This window comes from Strongylocentrotus purpuratus, unplaced genomic scaffold (genome assembly GCF_000002235.5).
Source record: "Strongylocentrotus purpuratus isolate Spur 01 unplaced genomic scaffold, Spur_5.0 spur5_scaffold_2, whole genome shotgun sequence".
Lineage (NCBI taxonomy): Eukaryota > Metazoa > Echinodermata > Echinoidea > Camarodonta > Strongylocentrotidae > Strongylocentrotus > Strongylocentrotus purpuratus.
This window is the reverse complement of record NW_022145605.1, coordinates 11,534,344-11,561,449: the sequence shown is the minus strand read 5'-3', so window position 1 is coordinate 11,561,449 and position 27,106 is coordinate 11,534,344. Positions and strand designations below refer to the sequence as shown.

The following is a 27,106-nucleotide window of genomic DNA, read 5'->3' as shown; positions in this document are numbered from 1 at the left end:
GACCAGTTTTGGAAACGCCCCCCTCTCAAAAAATGAAATGGAAGCTCTTATTACCAATCATGTGAAAGAATATTGTATGTAAGAAGCCGACTGTATTACTTGTGCATGTGTTGAATGTTTTCAGTGTGTTGTGCAAACATTGTAATAAGCGCTATATAAATAAAATATAATGTATTATTATTAATATGTTTTGACTAATACGTGATGATACAAATTTTGCCGAGAAGCCGCCTACTAATTGATGTACATGTATTTGGTAAATTAGTACTGTATATCTATTTGAACCTGATAGACATTGTGCACATGTTGCATAGTGCCATATACATCTTTCTGTGTACAGTGCTTGTAACTTAACCAAGACTGGGCCAAATTTGTTATCATTTTGATGATTCCAGAACCTTGCAGTACACACCAATACTTATATGCTAGATGATCAACCTTTTATGATCGATTCCACAATGTTTCTTTTACAATGCAATCGCATGACCAGAACTGATCTTTATCTTTAAGTTTCGTAAACCTTGGTCAAACTTCCTTTTTTAAACTCTACCTCAGACGAAGCTTATATCTAGGATCAGGTTTAAATTTGTAGAAATAGACAGCACAGTGTAATTCAAAACACTTTGAAAAAGCAGAAACACATGATACTAATAACACAACAAATATGTAGGTGTAAAACAGAGTTGGCAACATAAGCATTAATTGGCGTATTTCCTGTGGCTGACCATTGAACACAATGGCTATGAATCCTACATTACACAAGACACGTATCATTGTGCATTTTGTCTGTTTGGATTTGAAGACACACAAAGTTGTTAATGACTTAATGCATGGCCCTTGTGGCTCTAGTCCCAGGCAGATGATTTATGCTGTGTCATAGGTCATGATCATAAACCTGTATCACAGGATTTGATTGTGTGCACCTCACTGACTCTTTATCTTTCCAATAACAGTTACATTTGTTTTAAAAATACAAATATTATTTTAATTTGTGGCTCAACAGCTCAAAAAAACAAATAAGTTGCAAATTTGACAAAGGATCAAGAACTGAAATGGTGTTTTCTCTGAATAAATGTCATTTGTTACTCCTAATTTAACAGTACTTAAATGGGTTCTAATGAGCACACTAATCATGTAATATGCCACAGGAAAGCTTGAAATCTTCACTTTGAGAAATAATTACACAGAATATCAATTTAAATTCTAGTGAGTTGGTGGTTTTGAGCCGACAAGCCACATGTAGTGAACCGTTCAGGCCACCCCGTCTAGTGGACAGATGCAATGTACATTATTGAGAGTTTTCACTTCATTCTTTTGTCATCGAAGGTCTGTAAAATGTTTAAAATTCTAGGTGCATAGCATTTAATAGCAAACAACATCATTTTCATCTGGCCTTGTAACATATTATATTGATTTTTCAACAAAAATACACACATGGTACAAAAAATGATGAATTCTTCATTTTTTTTCTTCATGTTTTCGGGAAGAAGTTCCGCATTATTTTTCAGACAACGTTCAGAGTGTTTAATCCTGTATTCCACTACGGTATTGGTTTTGATAAACCGAAAAACGAACCGACAATGTACAAAAATAATCTTTAGCAACACAAAACACCAGAAGCTACAGCAAATTTTCTGGACTGAACAAGTACTATTTTTTTAAATAATAACATACCAGTCAACAGTCTAAGATTAGTTGAGCTTGGCTCATCAAGAGAATAACGGTGGAATTTAATTAGAACTGGCAAGAAAGTAAAGGGGTGAGCATTTCTTATTAAACTTCTACTCCAAACTTCAAAATATATCGGTAACATAACGACGTTCAAGCAATGAACTCAAAAGCAATTTTAGGTACCCTGCTGCTATAAAAAATCATATCTGGATTATGTAATATATACATTAATGGTTTCAGAAGGTGATACATTAGGCTATTGAAATTAACTTTTGAAAGTCTTTGCAATTATGACATTTGTTATTAACAGAAACTTTAGTTTGGGAAGAAAAAAAATCAAATATTCAAATCAAAATTGAAAAAGATTAAATACGGTACGTGTAGCATAGACAGGGGTATTGACGTAGAAGCAAAGCCTTTCAATAAATAAATGTCATCTAAGCTTTAGATATTTTCAGTTATACTTGAGCAATTTGTATAACATTTCTCATATTATAACGATCAAACCTGCTCCATCTTTGAGGGCCACAACAATACCATAAGTCCAGAAACTTTCGCGAATTCTTAACCCAATGGATAATGAGTCCACTCATTCCTGTAGGCTTCAACACAGGATCCATCAGTTTCCAGAGTCAAAGGGTTAAGGACAACCATTTCCACAGAAAGAAACTTTTGCTAATGCACAGATTTTGGGTTGTGTGGATTGTGATTCAATTAATGTCGTGGCATGAAACTTTTTGTGGAAATGAACCACTCACAAAAATTTGAAAACATTTCATGCGCGTGAAAGCTTCTAGTTTTACAAGGACAAACTATTTTCATGGACTATATCACTAGAACATCTACATATCAGTTTTCCTTTTTTTTTTTTTAAGAGCCTACTCTCTATACAGATCCAATTTATTCTTTTGTGGCCTCTAGTGAGCAGGTTTGACGATACATGTTATTTGGGTGTTCATTTTCTGCAAACACATTTGGCAGATTGGGGCTAAATCAACAAAAACTTAATGATTATGCATAAACTACAACTCAAGTATATATATGCTATGTCAAGAGTAAATTAGAGATTAAAACAAACATAAGTATTAATTGAAGAGATTGATTGAATTGTACTCTATTTTTCAGTGTTGAATAATCCTTTCATGTTTAGATGGCGGAGGGAACAAATTAAATCAATGACATGGTTTACACCAATTTTATACCAACATGAAAACCAATATATGAGACTGATCCAACACTTCACTGTCCATAGTGTTGAATATATTTAAGGCTCCCATTGCATTCACAAAATATGTGAACTCTTGATCTCACATATCAAATGAACATACATGTACTTGTAGCAGGTTAAATTTGGATGGCCTTCACAGGGCTTTTATTGGCTTCGTAGCATATCTTCTTGTATGAAGGATCACATCCCCAGAGTTGCACCATCTTGGTTGCTATGGTGATAGCTCCTGTCAATGCAGAATATATTGCTTGATGAACCTTTCCAGCTCATTGTCCAACCAGCCAGCTTTATTCCTGCAGTGAAAAGAATGGATATGACAAAATGCAACTTGATGAATATATATTCATGATTTGGATCCTGAAACCCCATTATGCTTTTTTTTCTCTTCACAAACACCATATTAATATTAAGTAGCCATGAACGATATAAACAAAATATACAGTATAGCCATAGATAACCACACATTTATATGTATAGAATCATCCCACATGTTACAATGTTAAATCTGTGTGACGGAATTCTTTTGAAAGCTGTCAAAATTAGTAACGCATTCACGATAAGCTTTTGCAACAATTCTCATTTTCTTGCTCAAAAGCAAAAAAGAAACTGTAATTTTCATTTCTTAAAAAAAATAGCTTCTATATGATAATACTGAATGAATTTTCTAGTACGAGTATGAGTCTGACAATCAGTTTAATACACGATTCTTATTTATTTATTTCATTTTTATTTATTCATCAAACTTCCAGGAACATACCATAAAAGATACAACATTAATTTAAAAACTTTGGTTATTGACGACAAAAGCATTAATCATACAGTATATAACATCATTTCTGCCATTTATACCGATATCACGACTGGTATTTTGTCTGGGCTTAGTAGCAACACATCACGTGTGGCTAAGGTTCTATCATTTTAAATGAATATTGCAAAATTGCAATTGCTCCTATCACACGTAGCTAATGTCAGATAGTAGCTCTAGATAGTTATATCTCGGACCAAGGTGCTGGGACACCTACATGTACTTCCAGGGGGGTGTTTCACAAAGATCGTAAGTTCAACTTATCTCTAAGTTGAACTTAACAATTATGGAAAGCCGTTAGCTTCTATCAAATATTTTGTAAAAGTTATTTTAAATGGCATAAAATGTTGATTCAAATCATTCATATTTTTTATCATCAAGGAGGATTCATGTTCTTGATGTGGAATTTATAAAAAGTCTAAAATACTTGAGTTTTCGCTTTTGACTATATTTTATTTTAAGGCTACAAATGGCTCTCCATAATGTTTAAGTCCAACTTAGAGTTACGTTTGACTTAGGATCTTTGTGAAACACCCCTATGGTCTATCAGCGTCACTATAACTACTTAACCGAGTGATTGCGCTGCTGGCTTTTGACATATTTTTGTCATGATTCTTCATCAGAGATTAAACATGGATTGACCTCATGACCAGTTTTGGAGAATGTCTGTGCAGCATTTGAAAGCATTTTGAATACATCTATCACAATATTGTTAAAGACAAGCAATATCAAAGGTGTGCATGAATAATCACACTGGTAGTATGCTCCCCAGCAAATAGGCTGATAAGCATGCCCCTCCCACCCCATGTTACAAGTGTGGGATTAAGAGAGCTAATGTATATGCAGTAGGGATTTTGTAATGACCCCTTGGTCTAACCACTCAAAGCATAGAGTCAATGCTTATTGACCTCTAGCGCTGGATAAGTGCTGAGAGGCATCAATTGCACACAATGCACACAATTGCACACAATGAATACAAAATGGCTGATCGGCAAGTTTGACAATAGACTCACGATCGATTTGAATATTCAAAGAATTTTTTATCACATCGGTAAATTGAAAAGATTGTATTTTACTGCTATCTAGGTGTCATAAATTGTCACTTAAGTACCGATTTTGAGTAAACTCAGTTGAGTTTTGTACAGTGGTGTTTGAAATTTTGAGAATCAATAGAGGTCGTCTGATCAGTTTTTAATACACAATAAGTATACTAATGCAGCTATGTATGGGTTTATAAGATGATGACGTGGATCCTAATCAAATGATTGGTTGAAAGCGTACACGTGACCAGGCATTTATTTTGCCTGATGCATAATTTGGATAATGACCGGTCATTAGTAAAATCATGTTATAAAACATCATTTTATAAAACAAATAAAACATAATCTTATAAAACAAACAATACACATCATTTTGTTCGGGCATTAGTAAAATTACCCACACTTGATACCTTCAAAACAGTCCAAACACTGTCGGCTACCGTCTCGGGCGTGTGAGACTGTTCCAAAGGTAGCTCGTGTGGGTAATTCTTACTAATGCCCTCACTGCTGTGTATTATCTGTATAATAACCAACCTCATGAGTTTAGCCTTGGTGATTAGGCCCTCCAGTCTCTTAGTCTCCACCTCCATATCAACAATCTCCTTCTCCAGGCTCTGCTTGGAGGTCTCCACCTCCAGGGAGAGACGAGCAAAGGTCCCCGACAGCTCCCTGGGAAAACAAAAGCACAGGTAAATGTTTAAAGGCATCGTTTAAAGGTAAAGACCAGTTTTGGAAACACCCCCCTCTCAAAAAATGAAATGGAAGCTCTTATTACCAATCATGTGAAAGAATATGTTTTGACTAATACATGATGATAAAAACCGCCTACTAATTGATATATTTGGTAAATTAGTTTATCTATTGGGACCAAATAGATAATACGCATGTGTGCATAGTCCCATATACATCTTTCTGTGTACAGTGTTTGTAACTTTACGAAGAATGGGTCAAATTTCTTATCATTTTGATGATTCCAGAACCTTGCAGTACTCACCAAAACTTATATGCTAGATGATCAACCTTTTCTGATCTATTTCACAACGTTTCTTTCACAATGCAATCGCATGACCAGAACTGGTCTTTATCTTTAACAATGTTAAATCTGAGATGCATGTCCCTACGTGTTATCAGTGTCTGTGATATGGTGTAATATTAAAGCCCTACAAAAAATTGTGCTTCAACATGATCATGAAGTGCCTCAAAAAAGTATGAATCTTTGAGTGACTGGTTTTACCATACTCATTTTCCCCAATAGACTGTAGTGTTATAAAAACTGTTGGGAAAACAGACAATTTGATTTCAATTTCCAATCATAAAATTTTGATAATCAGACAGGCGATCGATCGGCTTGTTAAAGTAATGGGGTTCCTGACTGACCTAAAGGTTAATAATTATCATTGCAGCATGAGCTAAATCTAGGATTTTGTTTCAGAATCTGAGGCAATGTTACCGAGTCACTTTAACCCTTCATGTGCCATTTTAACGCCATATCTCGTCGCAACATTGTATTTCTCGTGAGACTAATTCACCAAAAACTTCAATTTGGTTAGTGTTCTCTTGTACATATCATAAGCTATATGGGTGGAACATGTAAGCCTGAGTTGTTTTAGTGTGTAAACTGCACCCAAACACGATGATAGGGTTCCATTATGAAATGCTCTACATGGGTTTAAAAACTAAAAGGGCTTGTAATGTAACTAACCAAGACACGGCTTAAGTTGGGCTGTTTTTCAAAAGGTTATGTGTTGCACAGATCATTCAAGGCAAATTGGCTCTGGTGGCATATACATTTGTAATGTCCACAAATACAATATTTTTTGTTTAGTGGAAAAGAGTAAGCAAAGAGGCAGAGGATGTGTAAGTTTTATTCCTGGTTTTGATTTAATATTTAAAAAAAAAAAAATTTTGGCATTTTAAAATTTTACTCCATGGATATGGATTTCTACAAAATAAGTATTTGTCATTCTCCATGTCAAAGGAGTGACAAGCAAAGGTTCCCCACAGCTCACTGCATAGGAGGAGAGAGAGAGCAATATCTATTCATAGAAGTAACCATTGAACCTGATGTTTGGACTATACCGGCATGGAAACCCTAACAAACTGAACAAAATAATTTTAGGCTTAGGCAGGTCAAATTAGGCTGGTCAAATAGTCTTTGCTGTACTGACCAGCCTTCAGTAGTTAATTTCATGCCTTTGGATTTGACCAGTCAGAGGTTTAAACTATCAATATAATAACAACCATTACTCACTGCTGTATTTGATGGCTGAGGTTGGAGCTAGTGAAGCTAACAAGAAGCTTGAGCTTGTCTGAGGCATATTCAACAAACTGCTTCTTGAAGATTCTCTCCTTGGCACGGTTTGTCCATGTCAGTCGCTCGTATGCGTACACCACACCGTAGAGACCACCCCCTACGACCAGTACCCTCCAACCTACGGACTTCCAAACCTGGGATGGGTGGGGAAGGAAGATAAACAATGATTATTGATGATGAAGATCATGATGACGATGACGACGACGATGATTGGTGAAGATGAAGATGATGATGACGATGAAGATGATGATGACGATGAAGATGATGATTGGTGGTGATGATTGGTGATGGTGATGAAAATGATGATTGGTCATGATGATTTTGATGATTTTGATAATGATAATGATGATGATGGATGATGGATGTTACTACTTGTAGTACTATGTATCTATCTATAACAACAACAATAACAGTGCTCTCTTGTATAGTGCTCATGCAAGGTTCCTGGCACTCCAAGAAAGAGAGAGAGAGAGACAGGAGGAGGTTAAGAAATAGAGACAGAGGGGGAGGGGAGAAGGCAATAAAGAGAGGGGGAGGAGATAGATAGAGCTAAAGAGGGGGGGGGGGGAGAAGGAGATAGAGAAAGGGAGAGGAGATAGACAGAGAGGGAAGAGAGAAGGAGAAGGATATATAGAGATAGAGACAGATATATATATATATATAGTCAAACCTGCTTTAGTGACGTGTCTACAACAAGCACATTATTTGTTTCCCTTGAAAATGGTTTCTCATTGAAATACATACTAGAGGAACCTGTCTACAACAAGCATATTTTTTGTTTCCCTTGGACGGTCGCTGTAGACAGGTAAGACTGTATATATATATATATATATATATATATATATATATATATATATATATATATATGCCATGATACTTACTATGCCACTGATGATCATGAGTCCCACTGAGGTTCTTGAGTAGAGTGATGCTATGCCAGACAGCATGGCCACCGTCATGTCAGCGGAAGAAGGCCCCTCTGTCACTGTTACCCCAGGAGGGAGGTTGCTGGGCACCTACAAACATACAACGGATCAAGTGTCAATCAATACATTCAATAGTAGTATACAAACGATGCATGCGCATGAGTTCATTATACAATTGAATATATCCGCACGATAACCGGTCGAGACTGTGTGTATCTATCGCACAAAAAACCGCTAGGCTGAGTGCGATAGAAACACACAGCCTCAACAAGCGCGTATAGATCGTATAATGAACGAATGAAAAAATGCATACAAATAAACTCCTAGAACTCCTAGATCCTTGTTATTCGATGTAAAAAGATTTCATTCAAAATTGTTTCGTGACAGTATGGCTGACAAATAAATCTCAAGTTTAATAGGCTTAATTTAGTGCACACATATAGATAAGCGCACTTGCCTCTCTATACGCATTTACGCATAGTGCTGCCCATGAAGGAGGTTGGTGGTTGAACCTTACAAAGAATCCAAATAAAAAAAAAATACAAACAAGAAGAAGAAGCAGAAGAAGATGATGATGAAGAAGAAGGAAAAGAAGAAGAAATTGTGATTCAAATGCAATTCTTGAACTAGGAGGCTCACAATACTCTGGAATTTGATAGTACTCTCCATCAAAACATTTGGGGCCTTAACCACAAATATTTCACAAATCTCAGTCTTCAGATATATTCCTATTACAATTTCTTTCAAAATACATGTCATACACGTGTTGTGATGTGTGCAATGGCCTAATGGGATTATTCTCACCATTCCCGTGAGGCCAGCAAGGGTGGCTCTGGTCCCCCTCGGTCCCAGAAATCTGTTCATGATGGCAGTCAGACCCAGTGAGAAGCGGAATTCAATATTCTCCTTAAAGTCGGCAAAGAGGTGCTGGCAGTCGAGACGGTAGCTGAGATCAAAGTCCCTGCGGAAGAGGAGACCCTCGACCCTCTCCTTTGAATCCCCGGGTAAGAGGGCAGACAGACGTTCTAACAAAAACAATTATAATTGATTCTTTAATAATGATGATGATGTTAAATGATAATAATAGCAAAAATTATAATACTAATAATTACTAATAATAACTACAACAACATAAAAAATAATAATGATAATAATAACAATAATTAAAAATAAAAATAATATTAAAAATAATAATAATGATAATAATAATGATAATAGCAATAGTATTAAATTTCATACTGTTACTTCTTGTATAGTGCAAATGTCATCATGACATTATGTACGATGTTAAATCTGGGATGCATGGCCCTTCGTGTTATCCGTGTCTGTGATATGGTGTACGGTAATATTAAAGCCCTACAAAAATTGCGCTTCAAAATGATCACAAAGTGCCTCAAAAATTAAAAATCTTTGAGTGACCGGTTTTTACCATACTCATTTTCCCCCAATATACTGCAGTGTTAGGAAAACCGTTAGAAAAACTAAAAACTGAAATTTCGATTTTCAATCCTAAATATCTTAATAATCAGACAGGCGATCAGCTTTTAAAAGTCATGGGGTTCCTGACTAGCCTAAAGGTTTATAATTATGATTGCAGCATGAGCTAAATCAAGGATTTTGTTTCAGAATCTGAGGCAATGTTACAGAGTCATTTTAATAGACAAAATACTGCTACATGTGTAGCTCTGTGGAAGCTCTGCGGGGTATCCTCACTGACCTGTCATCTGTGTTTGGACCTCCTCTACTGACTGTTTGATATTAGCTGAACATCTTGCTGCTAGGTTCTGACCAAGACCTGCTTCCACGTGCTTCTGAAGCTCCTAAAAGAACAAAAATATATAACGATGAATGATGATAATAATATAATGATATGTCCATTTATGTCGTGCAGCTACTTATATGAATATACTCTTTTGTGCTTAAAGGTATAGACCAGTGTTGGAAACGCTCCCCTCTCAAAAAATGAAATGGAAGCACTATTACCAATCATGTGTAAGAATATGTTTTGACTAATAATATTAATTTACATAGTGCGTAATAAACTGATCTTTTTTTTAAAGCACTCAACAATGTAAACAAAAAAATCAGAATACACTTGAATGCTTTGGAAATACTCAAACAGCAAATATCCATAAAAGATAAAAGATAATGTACTACACTGGGATAATAAAAGCATTAAACACCCCACACACTAAAAACGACATTCAATTCCTTTAAACTTTCAAGAGAAGGTTGAGTTCTGGGAAGAGGTGAAAAATAATTTGTGAGCGTTATCATTGTTATTATGCTAGTGTGGAAGAACATCAGATAGAACATGTTCCCTGAAAAGCATGGCTCTTCAAATGCTTTCATATTCTAAGTATGGCATGTAACATCGTAAACATCGGGACAGATTTTTACGCCACGTGTTCGTGTAGTCCCATATACATCTTTCTGTGTACAGTGCTTGTAACTTTACCAAGACTTGGCCAAATTTCTTATCATTTTGATGATTCCACAACCTTGCTATACACACGAATACTTATATGCTGGATGATCAACCTTTTCTGATCGATTCCACATCGTTTCTTTCACAATGCAATCGCATGACCAGAACTCAACTTCATCTTTAACATTATTAAGTTTTCTCTTCTACTGGTAACCTACCTCCTTGTAGACTTGAACCACTAATGATTCAGGATGGAAAGGTTTATCAAACTGATCCACCAGCAGGGATAATCTCCTGATCTCATCTGTCATGGTAGCCGATACCTACAAACCAAAACACCGTAAATCAATAAAAGATGGAGAGATTTTGAAGGGGACATTCTTCATCTTTAGGCTAAAGTCAAACGCCACAAAGAGCCATGTGCCTCATTGTAGCAACTTCAGATTAATTACAATCAATTAATACAGTTCATCACAATGGGTGTGTTATTGGATAATCTGGGGGGTGTTTCACAACACTTGTCATCAGTATAAAATGACAGTTTTTGTTATAAGCTACTGAAATCCTTGCTTCTGATTGGTTATCAGCAGATTTGTCACTGATTTTTGTCATTTGTCATTGAAGAAAGGCATTGTGAAACAGGTCCCTGATCTCACCTATCACGGTAGCTGTTACCTAGAAACCAAAACACAATACATAATCTCCTGATTGCATCTATCGTTGCAGCTTATAAAATGCTAACGAAAATCACGAGGCCAGAAACCCTATGTCACTTATAGTGGTTGTTATTTTACCTGACTGCTAAGAAAGCATAAATGCTCAAAGGGTCAAAGGTAACCTAATAAGCTGGTAAAACTATGGTAATGTTTCCAGGCTTTCACTCCTTTGTCAATATTCTACACTGAGTCAATTCTTAAATAAACCATGAACCAAGCTCTACATCTAATCCTAAAACTAAACCTCACCCAATTTCAACCCATACACTGACCCTATATATTCGACAAAATAAAGCCCAGAGTAACTGTAGCTGTAGCTAATGTGAGGGGACCCCTACTGGATATGGCTGTGATCAGCTTGATAATTATACCGATTGTTCAGAGATGTCTTTAATCCTCTCTTTCCTCTCAATTGCAAACCTAACCTTAAATTTAACACTAAACCAAACCCTTTATCTAGATGATAAAATAAAACATGGAGGAGAGATTGCTGCTAAAACAAATGTCAGGTCAACCTTTGGCGGGTATGATATTGGTGAGCTTACCTTTAATTCCAATTTTTTAAAGAGGTTTGTAATTCTCTCTTTGTGCTCAATTATAATACTAATGCCTCAGTCACACCTATGCGTATTTGGCTTGCGTATTGCTGCATATTTATGGCGAGCTGTTTCAACATATATTCCTATTTCTTGATATCAAGAAATGAATTCTTGATTTAAAGAAATCAAATTCTTGATATCACGAATTACCATTGCTTTACAACAGAAATTCATTTCTTGATATCAAGAAATAGGAATAAATGTAAAAACAGCTAGCCGTAAATATGCAGCAATACGCAAGCTAAATACGCAAAGGTGTGACTGAGACATAACCTTGAATCTTTGATAAAGTAAAGCTCAGAGCAATTGTTGCCAGACCGAATGCCAGCCGATCCCTAGAGAGTATGGTAGTCGTATGCTCACCTTTGATTCTGATTGTTCAGAAACATCTTTAATCCTCTCTTTGCTCTCTAAGCTCAGTATCTTCATCTGATCCTTCAGGTAGTCTAACCTATCGTTCTGATCCTTGCGCTTCTCGATGCAGGCCGCTCTGTATCAACAAAGGAAAAGACGTAAATGGACTGAATGTCTGAATTTGCAAAAGGCCTCAATTCATTGTTGAAACATGCCTAATACTATACCGTATGCAGAGCCAGAGTGTTTCAGTTAAAGGCATCGTTTAACAATGTTAAATCTGAGATGCATGGCCCTACATGTTATCAGTGTCTGTGATATGGTGTAATATTGAAGCGCAAAAAAAGATTGTGCTTCAAAATGATCACGAAGTGCCTCAAAGAAGTAACAATCTTTGAGTGACCGGTTTTACCACACTCATTTCTCCCAATAGACTGTAGTGTTATAAAAACCGTTGAGAAAACAAATTCTGACATTTCTAATTCCAATCATAGATATCTTGATAATCAGACAGGCGATCGGCTTGTAAAAGGCATGGGGTTCCTGACTGACCTAAAGGTTTATAATTATGATTGCAACATGAGCTAAATCGAGGATTATATTTAAGAATCTGCGGCAAATCTGAGACCAAATAATCAGTCCAGTGACTATGGAGCTCTTGTCAATCTCTTTATCCTGTACAACTTACCAATATTTTTTTAATAAATCAAATACAAACAACTTGTGACTATAAAATTTATTTCTCATTTTCATTTTGTGACAAATTTTGTTTTGGTCCATAATTTCAATATTTTACAGCAATTGAGGGTTGGAACTTTACCTTCCATATATCAGTGGCCGAAGTTTAGCCAGGTTTCACTTTATAGGCCCCTCAATGCAGACAACACGGAACGATTGTCACTGGACCAACTGTCAGAGCACAGACTAGTGATTGGCCATGATATGGGGTATGACTTTACGTTCAGGCTTTATTTCATCAAAGGTATAGGATTAGTATCAGGGTTGCGATTGGGTTTTAGGTTATGTTTAGGGTTCGGGTAAGGTTTTGGGTTGAAGTTGAGAATTTGATTAATGCATGAATCCAACAAGGGGAGTAATTGGCACAAGAGTATGTGATAAACAACCGCCAGATGTATTCTTTTGTTAAAAGCTGCTGTTTTATATGCTACTTCATTTCGTTAAGCTACTTCAATCCGACTTCAGTTTATTGCTAACCTCTTTTTGGTAGCTGCTTCTAAGACCTGTGATAGAATCTCCTGTGTGTAATCGACAATCTGTCTGCCTTGCTTAGCATGCTGCTCAAACTTGGTTCTCACAGCAGTCTGGGAAATACATTCCTGTACCATGCAAAAAATAAAAGGAAAATAGGAAGAAAATGTTGTGTTAAAGGTACTACATGTATGTCCCATTTGCAGGCCAAAAAAATGAAAAGGTTAAATTCCAACAGCATTTGAAAGTAAATACTAATTTAGAACTTGCCTAAAAAAAGGGGGGCTTGAAAATGTCTTTAAGTGGGAAAATAACGACTATTAGTTGTCGAATAGACTTAGGAGCTAATAGAGCCAGTAAGTAATAGTCTGATTTTTAGACCATTGTACCGAATGCTCGTACGTTTTATGCTGCGCAAAGATTCAATCAATTTAATTTTGGCCATTACAAGAAGAGGGTTATTGATGTAGACAAATGCTCATGTACCCTTTATAGCTCATTTTATGTATGTTATTACCAAAGAAGAAAAACGGCCAGTTTGTCACTCAATAGTGTCTGACAGTGAAGTCTAGCAAGTTAACGGGTTCCCTTGATAATTTGAATATAAGGACGCTGCTAACGTTTAATTTCACAGATAGGACATCCATGACATATTCATAATTCCTGCAAAGTTCTACAGAATTTGATGTTGGCTGCAAAAGGGACATAGTATCTTTAAGACATATAAGAAAACTGTAATTCATGTTAATGTAAATGGGCAATTCTGTGCTATGTGCCCTGTACGGCATATGACATTCATGCATATATTTCAGCCAGGAATGAAAAATATCTAGCTATTGCTGTGACTGATGGTGTTATGATACCAGAAAAAAAACATAATTCAATGAACTTATCAAAGACTATTTTTTTTTGGAATGAAATACGAGGAAAAAGGACATATGCTGTATTATATGACGCATTGGCATTGCATAGAATTGCCCAAACATGACATGGGCATGTTTTCTTTGTCAGTAGTTTGAATGATGCAATAATATGATGCAATAATAGTAGTAGTCTGTTTTTTTAGACACTTTCCACTCTGAAAGGGGAGTGGAAGAACATGAACAGGTAGAATGCTAGGTCCATAAATGTAGACATAATTTAATACATACAATTATGACTTTCTCACATGGATCTTCCCCATCAAGAAGTTATTTGTTATTGTTCAAAATACTTTCACTCTTTATAGGCCGTCTGTACTAGTTTGGCTAGGGGAGATTAAACCACCCAGAGTGGTCACTGACAGGTGGCTATCTCATCGACTCAGCTCTCAATTAACATAAGAAAAAGAGGATCATGGGGAACCAGTGGTCACCAATTAGGCATTGTTTTCTATATAGAGAGAGCAAGTACATGCAGCTACAAGTAGTACAGTGGGGCTTTAAGGCACTAAATGCTTCAAGTGCAAGCAGTGGAGGTGTGGTGATAAACTGGTTCATTAACTTTCTTTCAATTCTTTCAATCCAAGGGTAGAGGGTCGGGACTAACGTTACTTGGCAAGACATTATTCAACATTTGACACTCTCTACCCAGGTGTGGATGGGTACCTGGCAATTGCTGGGGTAATAAGAATTCCAGAGTCCTCAGGTAGAACAATATTAATTCCGATAAGGCTTTCCTGGGTAAACAAAATCGTTTCACTCTTCAATGACAATCAGCGACAAACTCACCTCAAATTTTCTCTCAAAGTTCTCAAACTCAAACAACCTTGCCTGGTAACCTTCAACAACTGGATCTGGATGAAACAATCATAGAAAAAATTGTGATGTTAGAAAAGACAAACAAATGAATGGATGATAATTAATGGCCAATAACTAACTACTGCTACTTCCATTCCTACTTGTAATTAGTTGTGAACATGTGCAGTGAAGCCCCATGATTATCTAAATACATTATTATGGATGCTGCACTGTAATCCAAAAATACTCTTGTGCCAAATTTTGTTGTTGCCAGTGCAGACCCAGGGTAAACAATCTCCATTCCTTTCCAAAGAATACCAATACTGATAATACAGACATCAATGATTTGTGTAGGTATATATGTATGTAGTATGGTTTTTTGTTGTGTGTGTGTGCGGGGGGCCCCCATCTATAAGCAACATGCTGTTTTGTGGCCCTGGCTATATATTATTTTTGTATTTTGTATGTTTTATGTATTTTTTTTTGTTGTTGAATGTTTTGCTTTTATATGGTTCAATAAATTCAATTCAATGATTCTCCAAGAAATCAAATGCGACATACTTGCATCTGGGGTAGACAGGGTCTTGGGTATCCTGGAGTTAAGGGCCTCCTTGGCCGACACAAAGAACACCCGATCCTTGGCTTGCGCTTCAGTCATAACTTTGAGCTCTTCCACCAAGAATTTGACATCCCTCTCCAAATGTTGCCTCTTCACCTGTTGTATCAACCAAGATAAGATTCAATTAAATTAAATTCAAACAAACATTTATTTTCTTCGATTAAATCTGACAACATATTTGACATCTGTTCAAACAATACAATTTATAAGTAGGAACATAAATATAATTTAAGAACTTGTATTACAAAGAAGAAGGCGCAAATCCCGGTAAGCTTAGCTTGTAATGGGTACGCCCGAGTACACAAATACATAATATACATTATTAATTGAAGAAAGGAAGAAAGAGATAGGCAAGGAGGAGAAGAGGATAGAGAGCTTGGAGAAAGAGAAAAGAACAGTCACACTGATGAGATAAACGACAGACTGTCAACAAACAAATTTTTTTTTTTATCATCCTGATTAAAACCAATGACAGATCGTCAAAAACGTTTTTTTAAATAAAATTATGCTGATTTAAAACCAATGACAGATCAACGACAATTTCGTTATTAGATCATCCTCATTGGCTAGAAATCAGTTGATTTTAATTTGGTTCGGGGTCGGATTGTGACTGAGGTATCAAGAAAAGGCAGAACAAAATTGTGGCAAATGAATGTGGCCTAACCAAGATTTCTATACTCACCGCTTCCATGAACTCTGGTTCATTCGCGGAGGCATCCCATCTGTTGTTCAGAATAAAGATGTTGGGTTTGGAGAGCTTCTCACTTACTTTGTGAAAGAAGCTTTTCTCCTGCAGAAGAATTTTGAAGGAAAACAAATGAAAATATCATCAAGACAGGTTCATCAATATGAAAAACCAAACCAAATTGATGAATATGCTTTCTACTGTTCACATAAGAATGGACTCATAACACCAGGGCCCCATTTCACAAAACTTGTCATCAGTGACAAATGAGAGTTTTTGTTATAAGCTACTGAAATCCTTGCTTCTGATTGGTTATCAGCAATTTTGTCACTGCTTTTTGTCATTTTTCATTGAAAAAAGGCTTTGTGAAACGAGTCCCTGGACAAAGACATTAGCTTCCATTAGACGAGTGCTCATCCAAAATTCATCCAAAACATTACAAAGGAAAATACTTGGCATATGTTATGATTTATTTTTTCTCATAAGGTAACCCCAAAATAGAAGAAAAAAATGAAACACATTTTAATCCAATGTTCAATAAATGATAGATATCTTGTCCTATTATCAAATGTTTAAGTTTAAATAAAATTGTAAGCTGCACTATTTTTCAAAATGTTTGTTAATCAAGACTTTCATTACAAAACATGCGAGCTAGGAAAAGATATATAAATACAACTTTTGTTGTAATGTTTACAATAAAAAAATTTCTCCATCATTTATCCATTACATAAAAATTAAGATAATAATCATCTTACTGTTCTCATGAGAGTAGACTCTGCATTTAAGACCAAGACAAAGACATCAGCATCAACGCAGTGCGTGTTGATCCATTCATCCAAATCCTGTTCTACATCTATTCCAGGACTGTAAATGTTGAACATAGAGAGAGAGAGAGAGATGGAGAGGGGAGGGGACATAGGGAGGGAGAGAGAGACAGAAATAAAGAAGAGAGAGAGAGAGACAGATAAAGGAGGGGAGAGAGACAGACAGAGGGAGAGAAAGGTGCCAGAGAAATAGATGGGGGGGGGGGGGAAAAGAAAGAGGAAATAGAGAAAGAGAAAGAGAAAAAATATTGTTATCGAGTGCATAAATTTGATGTTGTCCAAAATACATGACACTATAGTGATTTTTGTTTAAATGTCATTGAAAGTTTAAGAATATGGGTGCTTTTAGTGCACTTACCCATTAAAAAATGCTCAGTGCAAAATATTTAAAGGCTAAAGTCTATAGATAATGTGTATACTTTTTTAATAAAAACTTGGATTTAACAGGTTAAAAAGTCAAATTGTCCCTCACCATTTTGCCTACTATGCTCCGATCATCCCTCTCAAGTGCCCTCTGACAAATAATTATGGGTTTCATTTTTATTCAATACCCTTTGCCCTATTCCATTGGACTAGGGATCTCAACAAACTGTTTTCACAGGGGTCAGACCTAAACAAATTGAGAGTCTGTGCATTAAAGCTCAAAAAGAAAAACTGGGGAGGGGGGAGGAGGGGGGAGAAGGGCATTCTTAGATTGAAGGCACCGGTTTGAGCCAAGCCCTGGCTTAAGGCTCGTTTAGATATGACGTAGCAAAACTGTAGCAGCTTGTTTATCATAAAGTTATTCGCTTCACATTTCTGTATGTTATGGTCAAGGGTCAAGGGTCAAGGGTCAAGTTCTCACCTGTCGAGCAGGACCACATCATTCATGAGAAGATGGCACTGCGTCTTGGGCCAGAAGATGTGAAGAATGCTACTCTGCTGACACTCCTCGTGGTCACGCTCTCCTGCCAGCGCATGGGCTAACTGACTCACAGACTAAAAATAGGTTTCAACAACAACAACAACAAATCTTTCAATTAAAGAGAAGGTCAAATTTAAAGAAGACCTGATATCTTTATCGAATCAGGGAATTTTCGACATACCTAATAAATTATTGACTAGTTCATGTAGGCTATACATGTATATAATGTTTAATTTTGGTTAAAGCTGATACTCTAAGACAATCCCAAATACTGAGATAATTACATAAATAGAAAGCTTTTAACCCCCATAATAACACAAAATGGTGTCCACCCGACAAAACAAGTTTAGAATAATGAATTTATTCGAGTAAACTCTACCAAAATATCTAAGTCTGAAACCCGGAAGTGCACGTAGAGTCGGGCCTCTATCCGTGACGTCACGAACGGGAGTCATGGGCTCAGTAAGAGTGAATGGCAGTGATATCCCTACGTAAATGCTATCCTGTCAGAGCTTAGATTTGTTGTTGTTAAGGAGTATATTTGATGGATTTTCTGTTTTCATTTGAATGAAGAATAACGAAGCAACATTTTCCAGTCGCTGATTTCTTTTTATATCCTCATATTCACCTATTTGGTAGAGATTTAAGACGAGTTTACTGCTTAGGAATTAAAGTTAAATCGTGCACTTATGAATAGGCGGATGCATTATAAATTATTGTCATCAGATGTACATGAGCAGTTTTGTAAAACGAATAGGTCTAGAACTATGATAGTACTTATCATAGATGTGTGTGACTGCCTCAAAAAAGGATACAGTACCAGTTAAACATTTTATGTTGTAAAATATCAAACTTGAACGAGATCATGCAAGCGCGCTTCCTCTATAATATTTTGGCGAGTGATGCGGCTCTTGCATGAACGTTCGTGGAGCGAGCAGAATTGGGAGGTAAGACCAAGCCGCTGCTCTAGGCACTGCTTGCTTGTGATGGAACGTACGTGCGCTAGTTATATGTTTATCGGCAATTGCAAGAGAATGAAAGTGACGTTGCCAGCTAAGAAAAACAACTAACAAAGACTTGCTCCTGACTACCGGTGTCAGAATTGGTAGATGAAGGATTTTCAGGGCCAAGGAAGGCGAAAGACATGGGAAAAAGGAAGAAGAAACCATCGGGAGATCGCTGCAGTGTATGGTAATGAACTGTGCATGGGTAGACAGCTACTGTTCACTCCGTGCCTGGGCCGATTTCAACACCAAAACAAAAATTACATGGTGAAAATATCGACTAATAGCACATCGTTGGCATGTATATGTCATAATTTTTAAAAGGGGAATTGATATTAATACTATGAAGTACTAGGGGAAGGTAAAGAATTGTACATAGAATTATGATTTATTAGACTTTTCAGCCTTTGAAACAAAAATATGCAGAAAATCGTATCACTCTGCACATGTTTGCTATGGAACATCCAGGTACGTGAATATACTCTCTCCCGGACGTGAGGTCATAAATAGTAGACCAGCGTCGTGACTGATTTTCTATGCAAAGAGAGGCGGATATTTTAGACATTTCAATTGAGGATTTCGAGTAGACAGAATTTTTTTGTGATATACTAAGTAATTGAAAAACTTAAAAATAACATATACTTGCCGTAGGTAACAAATTAAGGGACATTTATTTGCTTAGAGTATCAACTTTAATGTCTTTTGGTGTCTGTGCGTGTGTGTGTATGATTAGCATGTGTATTTTATGAATATTCAACCTAGGTAGTTGTTCTGGGTTATATTTCTTGTCCAATATGTGCATATCTCTCTTTTGCTCACTATGAGCATAACTCTGGGCTTTTTTTTCCTTCTTCTTCATTTCCATGTATGTGATCATTATAAACTCCTTGCCCTGCCTTGCATCTGCCAGTTTACTGACAGTGATGGCTAAGTCTTTGTTTTGTTTAATTTAATTTTCTTTAATTTTCACTTTCTCAGAGCTTGTTTTGTCAGCTCATGTAACCTTCCTACCCTAGACTTTTCAATATGGACCCCTGAGATAAAACTTGATGTGAAGTCTTGAGCCATTCCATATGCTCATGTGGTCCTTCACATCCCACAACCAACACTAACATGGGTCAGGGGCCTGTTTCATAAAACTTGTTATCTATAACAACTGTTAAATTTCCATGACAAATTTGCTCTCAGCCAATCAGATGCCATGATTTCAGTAGCTTATAACAGTAGCTTGTAACTTGTTATTGATATCAAGTTTTATGAAACAGGGCCCTGAGCTGTCTCGTCTGCTCATGGTTCCCTCCTGCCCTCAAATCCATCATCCTTAAGGGCTAAACCTTAATACCGGCCTGGCAAGTATGCCCCCCCCCCCAATCTCCACATTTGTAAGGACCCTCTGTTCGCTCATTGCAACAGGAACCGGGTGGACCTGGGGGGGCATTTCACAGAACTTGTCATCAGTGACAAATGACATTTGTTGTTATATGCAACTGAAATCCTTGCTTCTGATTGGTTATTAGCAGATTCGTCACTGATTTTTTTCATTTGTCACTGAAAAAAAAAAGAAGCTTTGTGAAACGGGTCCCTGTACCAGTATCTAGCTCATCGCAATGGGAGAATTCAGTATTCAGCAGGTTAAAGCAGATAGTACACTGTCCTGCCTGACCACCCGGGTACTTACAGTTATACTCATTTTCTCCGAGCTGTTTTGTCGGCTCATGTAACCCTCCTGCCCTTCGCATCCCTCGACACACAGGAAGCAGTCTGTGGTGTGGCCGATTCCAGAGGGCAGCACCTTATCCCGTAACATCGCGTTGATCACTGTACTCTTACCGTTACTCGTTCTGTAAAAGATTCCACACATGTACATGTCAATCTCCTCCATGTTTAAAAAAAACTTGGGAATGTTAGCACGCCTCAAATGCATGGACATGTAGTTTTTGTACACATCTATTCAATTCAAAGTCAAATTCAATAGTTTTTTTTTCTTCTTCATAAACCATGCCTCACACAGAACATTTCACATGAAGTTAAACACAAGCTGATTAGCATCTCATACAGCAAGAAGGCCATCAGAGCTATGTATGTATTGTCACGGCAGTAACATCCTTCTTGACGACAGCCAATGATATGAAAATAAATGCATTGTCTTTATCACTAGCATTGTGTATATCGCTACCATCATCATCATTGTCATTATCATGATCATCCTTGCAATTGTCATTGTCAATGTCAATGTAATTGGCATTGTCATTCTCATTGTCATTCTCATTGTGGGGTACCCTCGCTAGTCATAAGGACCACTATTCATAACATGTAACTTCCCATACGTGAACGACCACACTCGTACGCGGTCCTTATGAATAATGACCCTTATGAATAATGAACCTTTTCTCAAATTATGAATAGCAGTCCTTAAATTTAATAGCGTTCCTTATGAATAGTGAGCGGACCCCCTCATTTTATCGTCATTGTCATTGACATTCTCATCGTTATGTCTTTGTCATTGTCATTATCGCTGCCATTGTCATTGTCATTGTCTTTGCCACTGTCATCGTCATCATCAACAGCATTCTCATTGTCATTGTTATTTGTCATTGTCATTATCACTGCCATTATCAGTTACTCTCATTCTCACCTGCCGAAGAATGCTACTTTCATGTGGTCTCTCTCCAGGACATCTTGGATCCCTCGAACTTGGTTTCTGAATGATTCTACCTTACTCAGCTGTTCTTCGGATACCACCTGGGAGGCTGCAGAGATGCCTACACAAAATCAAAAGGAAGATGTAATATTGATGGGTATGGCACAATGTCCAGTGACAATTGCTCAGCAGCCATTTTTACATAGCTTCTCTGATTTCTCAGTTTACTTTTAATGTAATTGGCCATTAAGTTTTGATTTTCATTTTCATCATACTACCAACTTTAACCCCAACCTTATGAAAAAGCTTCATCACAACCCCAATCCTGACCTTTCTATTTTCTTTTTCGATAAAGCCCAAAGCAGATGTAAGTGACTAGAGCATATTTCATAAGACTACAATGTCTTTTGTCAGCAATTAAATAGCCCACTGGCTAGAATTAAGGAATCATAACAGTTCAGGTAGGGACTGGGCACAAACTTTGAGAATCCAGTCCTTGGCTTGAAATGCATGGTAGTGAAACTGATTTGCCTACGATAAATTATTAATTCATGTTGTACTGAATAGGCATATTCATACATGTCTCTCAAACTCTACATTACTTGAGAGCAGCACTTAAATATCCCTTCCCCCAAATGAAAAGGAAAATAACGAAATAAACTAAATCAAAATTGATAATAAGGGGCATGGGCCGATCACTATGGTCTTCTAATATTCACAAACAAAATGGAGGAATTTAGTGAAGTCTCACCGTCCAGGAATACATGGCTGTCTGTGATGTGACCCGACACCTCCTTGTAGATTTCATTAATCTTCCTCTTGGCATCAACAAAGAGTCTGAGTGGGGTGCTGCTTCGACTGTCTTCCGGTCTAGCCATTGCACTGGGCCTGCGCCCATATCCATTCTCCATGACAGACAAGGCCTGGAGGCTGTAACGTGTAACATGTACAACACAGAGAAGGTGTCAAGCCATAATTTTTTTTATATTTTGTCTTCAATAACCGTTAAAGGCATGATAAAAATAATTCAATATAATATTCATTCTTTCAGTCTGATTAATGCTTTACTAAATAAATGTGAATTATAGTTTGCTTTAATTAGTGAAGGACTTCTAATAGGCCTTTTTTCAGAGTAAAAAGCGTCTGTGGATCCGAAATTCCTGGGGCCCCGTTCCTCGAAACCAACAAGACATTCATAACTTTATCCGCCAACTTCGGAGATGTCTCTGATCTTCCTAAACCGTTTCACAAAGAGCTTACCAGTACTACATGTAGCTAGACATCTTGTGAAATTGATACTATCGGCGAGATGACGAGCCATGACATAGCCTTAGTTGCAATTCCACCGGATTTAAAAAAAAAGTAATTTTAGGAAAACTCCAATTATTCAAGTGAATTCAGATTAAAAAATATTGAAAATGGTACTAGAAAGTAAGAGATGTAATTTTCCTTAAAATGTTTAGTAAAACATACCATAGAATTACTTGTAAAATATAATTATGAGTATTTCATTTCATGACCGGTGAATCAGTTTTGTTTTTTAGATGGGTACCCCCCGGATATTTTCATTTGATAGTTTATAAAAATACACCCTTATAATAGTAAAAATACAATGTTTTGAAAGTTTTTTCCAATGTTTAAGGCATCAGTACAATATTCAAAGGACGAAACTTCACATTCCAAATGTTAAAACATATGTTTTAAACTATTCATTTTACACATTAGAAGATAGAATTTATCTTGAAAGCTATTTGGGTCTGAAAACTAAAGAATACACTTAGAACTATGGCTTGCCTGCCGTGGGAGATTACCTGTCCCTTCAAGGATTTTACAATATGGAAATAAACGTGTATAATCAGTTTATAAAAGTAGGAAAAGCCCAAGATATAAACATGGCGTATTTTCAAAATATTTTCTAATATAAAGAAATGATACCTTCCTGTTTAAGTGAATGTGTAGAAAGATCTTAGCTGGAGGATTTCTTGTCCTTTTTGCTAGCCAAAGTCTACCCAATAAATGACATGTGATGGCGCTGCCCATCGACTAAAAAGTTATGACAGAGATATGACGGTGTCGTAGGCGTCATAACTACTTAGTCAGCATGTTGTCGTTGATCTTGGCAAATACATGTAGGGCTTCATGAAACGTAGCGGACAAGTAGCTCACAAATGCCGATTTAGTCAAGAAGTTCAGACTTATGACGGTTTTGAGGAAGGGGCCCCTGGGACTTGGAGTTGATCACAATAATGCCAAATAGGCTTCTTTTCAATGACAATCAGTAGAGCGCTGGTCCAACAATAATGATCGTCCGCACATAGAAGATCATCTGCGTAAACGCGGACAGATGTGTCCGCAAAAATAAGTATCATCCGCATTCTGATTTCTAATCTGCACATTGGCGATGCGAGAAACGGATTCCGCGATGATTTTCTTGATGCGTTTTACATTGAATTTGTACAGAGACTTTCATTTCATAAGAGATAAATCCTTGGGAAGACAGACAACCCATAAAAGTAGACGGTGAACTGGGGGTAGAGTAAAGGAGCCGGTTTTCGGCCACTTAAGACAAAATCCTATTTTTTGGACCCTTTACTTCCTATTTATTATCATTTTTTGTTCAAATCATGAAGCAAATATTATTATTATTTAAACAAAACAAGAATCCCAGAAAAAAAATCACGAATTGCCATGACAATATTCATTTCAATTTTCACTGTTTCGGAGTCAGTTTTCGGCATAGCGTACCAGTTTTCGGCCGCATGTACAAAGTCAATAGGAAGCGTGCGCACGCGCCGTGTGTTTCCGCGCTGATCTATAGCACTAGCGGGCGGAGCAGATATCCCACGCCGGAGCTCCCCGGAGCTCGCCAGGCCGAAAACTAGTACTGTGGTGATCGGATATTGGAATCTGAATTAGACAGAGATATCGTGTGTGCATTGCGGTGTGCGGCTGCATTGATTTAAGACATGCGATGAGATACTTTTGAGCTTGCGACTAGCACAAAATCGGGCTCTAAATCTGAAAAATACTTGAAATAAAGCTATTTTATGGTACCCATATACAGACACGCGTAAGATACTCAATTTTTCAGATTCGGGTAGCGGGACCGCCGATTACATCGCTAAAATGTGATATTTTAGGATATATTTTTCATTGCAAATTTGGTTCTTCAGTGACACTGGCATGGTATGGTATGTGTGGGATATGTGTTATGCTATTATGCAATGTATTTTAGAGGGATTTTACCTTGCATCCAACCAATCGGCCGAAAACTGGAGCTGGCCGATTACCGGCTCCTTTACTCTAGTAGGGAGGCCAATGCCCGGGCGTAAGGCTTCTACACCTACGATTTGTGCGCTCGTCGCCCACTTCAAAAAATTAGCAAAGGGAAAAAAATGATGTAAAAATAAAAATTGAAGAAAATAAGAAAAGAAAATACAATTATACATTTCACAACATACCTATAATCACGGATCTGTAACAGTCTTTCACCATTTGTTGACAATCTTGCAGATTTTTATGTTTTTTAATCCAATAATTGTGGTTGCAGACGACCTTGACGCACTCGCACCACCGACTAAGAAAATCCTAGAGGGCGTAGAGGTTTGCTCACTAAAAACCTTCTCATTGGCAGAAGGTAGACCCTAAAAATATGGGATCCGTTTTGAGTAAAGAACTTTTGATAGAGATCAACATTTCAGATGTTCACAATTGCCACTTCTAACAACTAGAAAATATAAAGAAAAAAGATTATATCTTTTTAAATACAGATTTTTAACATTCGAAAGTAGATAGAGTATGATGTTTCTGTCAATCTTGCGTTGGTTTGAGCCCTATAGCTACATCCATCTCAAAATGAGAAGGAAAACAGTGAACAGTGACGTCATTGTTCGCGCCAAAAATAAAGGGTATTGCGACATAATCTGAGCTCCGGTCAGATCGTGCGCAAAGCGTAGTCTTATTTATAGACCCTAGTACCTTATTCTCACAGCACTAGATACAAGTGTCGTGCAGTAATGTATGAGAAGTGTTAAAAAAGATATTTCAGTAAAAAAAAAAAAGTCTACGTGAGCAGTCTATACTCCAATTGAGAATTGAAATGAAAGCCATGATTTGAAGGTGTGTGTTGTATGATACATGGTTAGTGAGTGTGTATGTTACGTATAGCGAAAGGGAGAGAGAGAGAGAGAGAGAGAGTGAGAGAAATATTAGTACACGTACGTTGCATGCATGGATGTGCGCTATGATTGTGTTCGCTGCAAGATGGATGGACCTCGTAACTTCTCGATCGTTGATAATAAGGAATACTCATGAGGAAATCAAATTATTGGAATACACATCTAAGGTAAATATCAATGAATTATATATATTTATTTCCTGCCAATTTTGATATCTATTCTTCATTTTTGAACCATCGTCTTCGGCTCGTAGTAGTAGAAGATGGCTGGACTTCAGCCTGCATCGGGGCTTGCCTGTGTCGGTGGAGGGATCAACTAAGAAGAAGGTGTGTACGTGTGCGACCGATTCAAGGCTAGCCGCTGTTGAGTGATTGCACTTTCGGCGAAGTTTTAAACTTCATGATGAACTTTGTCCCTCGGGCCTGTCCAATTATGAACGTAACTTTGCGACATGAAATATAATTGTTTCAAGGCTCTTACGTACGGAAAGGCGTAGAAGGAAGCTGGATAAAAAGAGCTGGATATCTCCTATTTGATGGAACTTCTGGAGTCGGCAGATGGGTGGATTTTCTTAGTAAAAGTAAATGCTTTCTTTTAATCTTAGTTTTAGTATAAACAAATTAGTAATTAAAAAGTTAGATTTGGGCATTGGCCTCCCTAACTCTAGTCTAGGTCTAGACTAGATCTAGTCTACAAAATAAAGTACAATAGACTAGAGCTCTGGCTCTCTGCTTGTGCCACGCTATCGCACTATATAAAAAAACTACCTGACATGACATTCTTGCCTGCTTTAGTACTCAGCTGTAGCTGCTGATAGAGCGGAGGAAGAAAAATAAGATTACGGCCGAAAAAGCCCACCTTTTAAGTTTAACAGCAGATTAAATATGTGGGACTGAAGTCACCAAACTGCTGTGACTGTGTGCGGTCGATTAACATTTTCTAGGAGATCTACTCAATTTTCAAACTCTACTAAATACAGAAAATTATCTTCCCATTAAAAACAAAAAAAACAAACGGCAAACAAAACAACTAAATGAGGGATAAAAAGACTCTCATAAGCTCACCTTATTCAAACAGATATTACTGACTCAATGACTCTCTACGCCTCGTTTTCTACCGCAGGTCATGTAACTCGACCATCGACTACAACTTCAATTACAAAATTTTGCTGCTTCTTATTTAGTGCCCATATGCTATACAGGAATCCGCTATACAGTCATGACAGTGCTAGCGTAGAGCTCTT

General features: G+C 37.1%; 1 protein-coding gene across 1 annotated transcript; it reads right to left on the bottom strand.

Annotated features, from left to right (window-relative positions):
- Positions 1 to 1,461: 1,461 nt before the first annotated feature.
- LOC590207 (mitofusin-2) lies at positions 1,462 to 27,057 on the bottom strand. Its single transcript, XM_030991658.1, has 18 exons — positions 26,928 to 27,057; positions 22,437 to 22,615; positions 21,680 to 21,806; positions 20,723 to 20,885; positions 17,981 to 18,114; positions 17,068 to 17,176; positions 16,310 to 16,417; positions 15,570 to 15,723; positions 15,000 to 15,064; positions 13,297 to 13,418; positions 12,091 to 12,217; positions 10,631 to 10,735; positions 9,702 to 9,804; positions 8,789 to 9,009; positions 7,940 to 8,074; positions 6,996 to 7,192; positions 5,279 to 5,413; positions 1,462 to 3,192 (listed from the first exon to the last, which is right to left on the bottom strand). The coding sequence occupies exons 2-18, from the start codon at positions 22,594 to 22,596 to the stop codon at positions 3,129 to 3,131; spliced, it is 2,229 nt and encodes a 742-aa protein (XP_030847518.1). The 5' UTR covers positions 22,597 to 22,615; positions 26,928 to 27,057; the 3' UTR covers positions 1,462 to 3,128.
- Between the last annotated feature and the right edge of the window lie 49 nt (positions 27,058 to 27,106).

What these genes read in the sequence shown, in the direction of transcription:
- LOC590207 (XM_030991658.1), bottom strand. Translation starts at nt 22,596, where the DNA reads ATGGAGAATGGATATGGGCGCAGGCCCAGTGCAATGGCTAGACCGGAA. An exon ending in CAGCCATGTATTCCTGGACG is followed by an intron (nt 21,807 to 22,436) that starts GTGAGACTTCAC and finishes GATTTTGTGTAG; the next exon opens with GCATCTCTGCAGCCTCCCAG. An exon ending in GAAGCAGCTACCAAAAAGAG is followed by an intron (nt 12,218 to 13,296) that starts GTTAGCAATAAA and finishes TTGTTGATACAG; the next exon opens with AGCGGCCTGCATCGAGAAGC.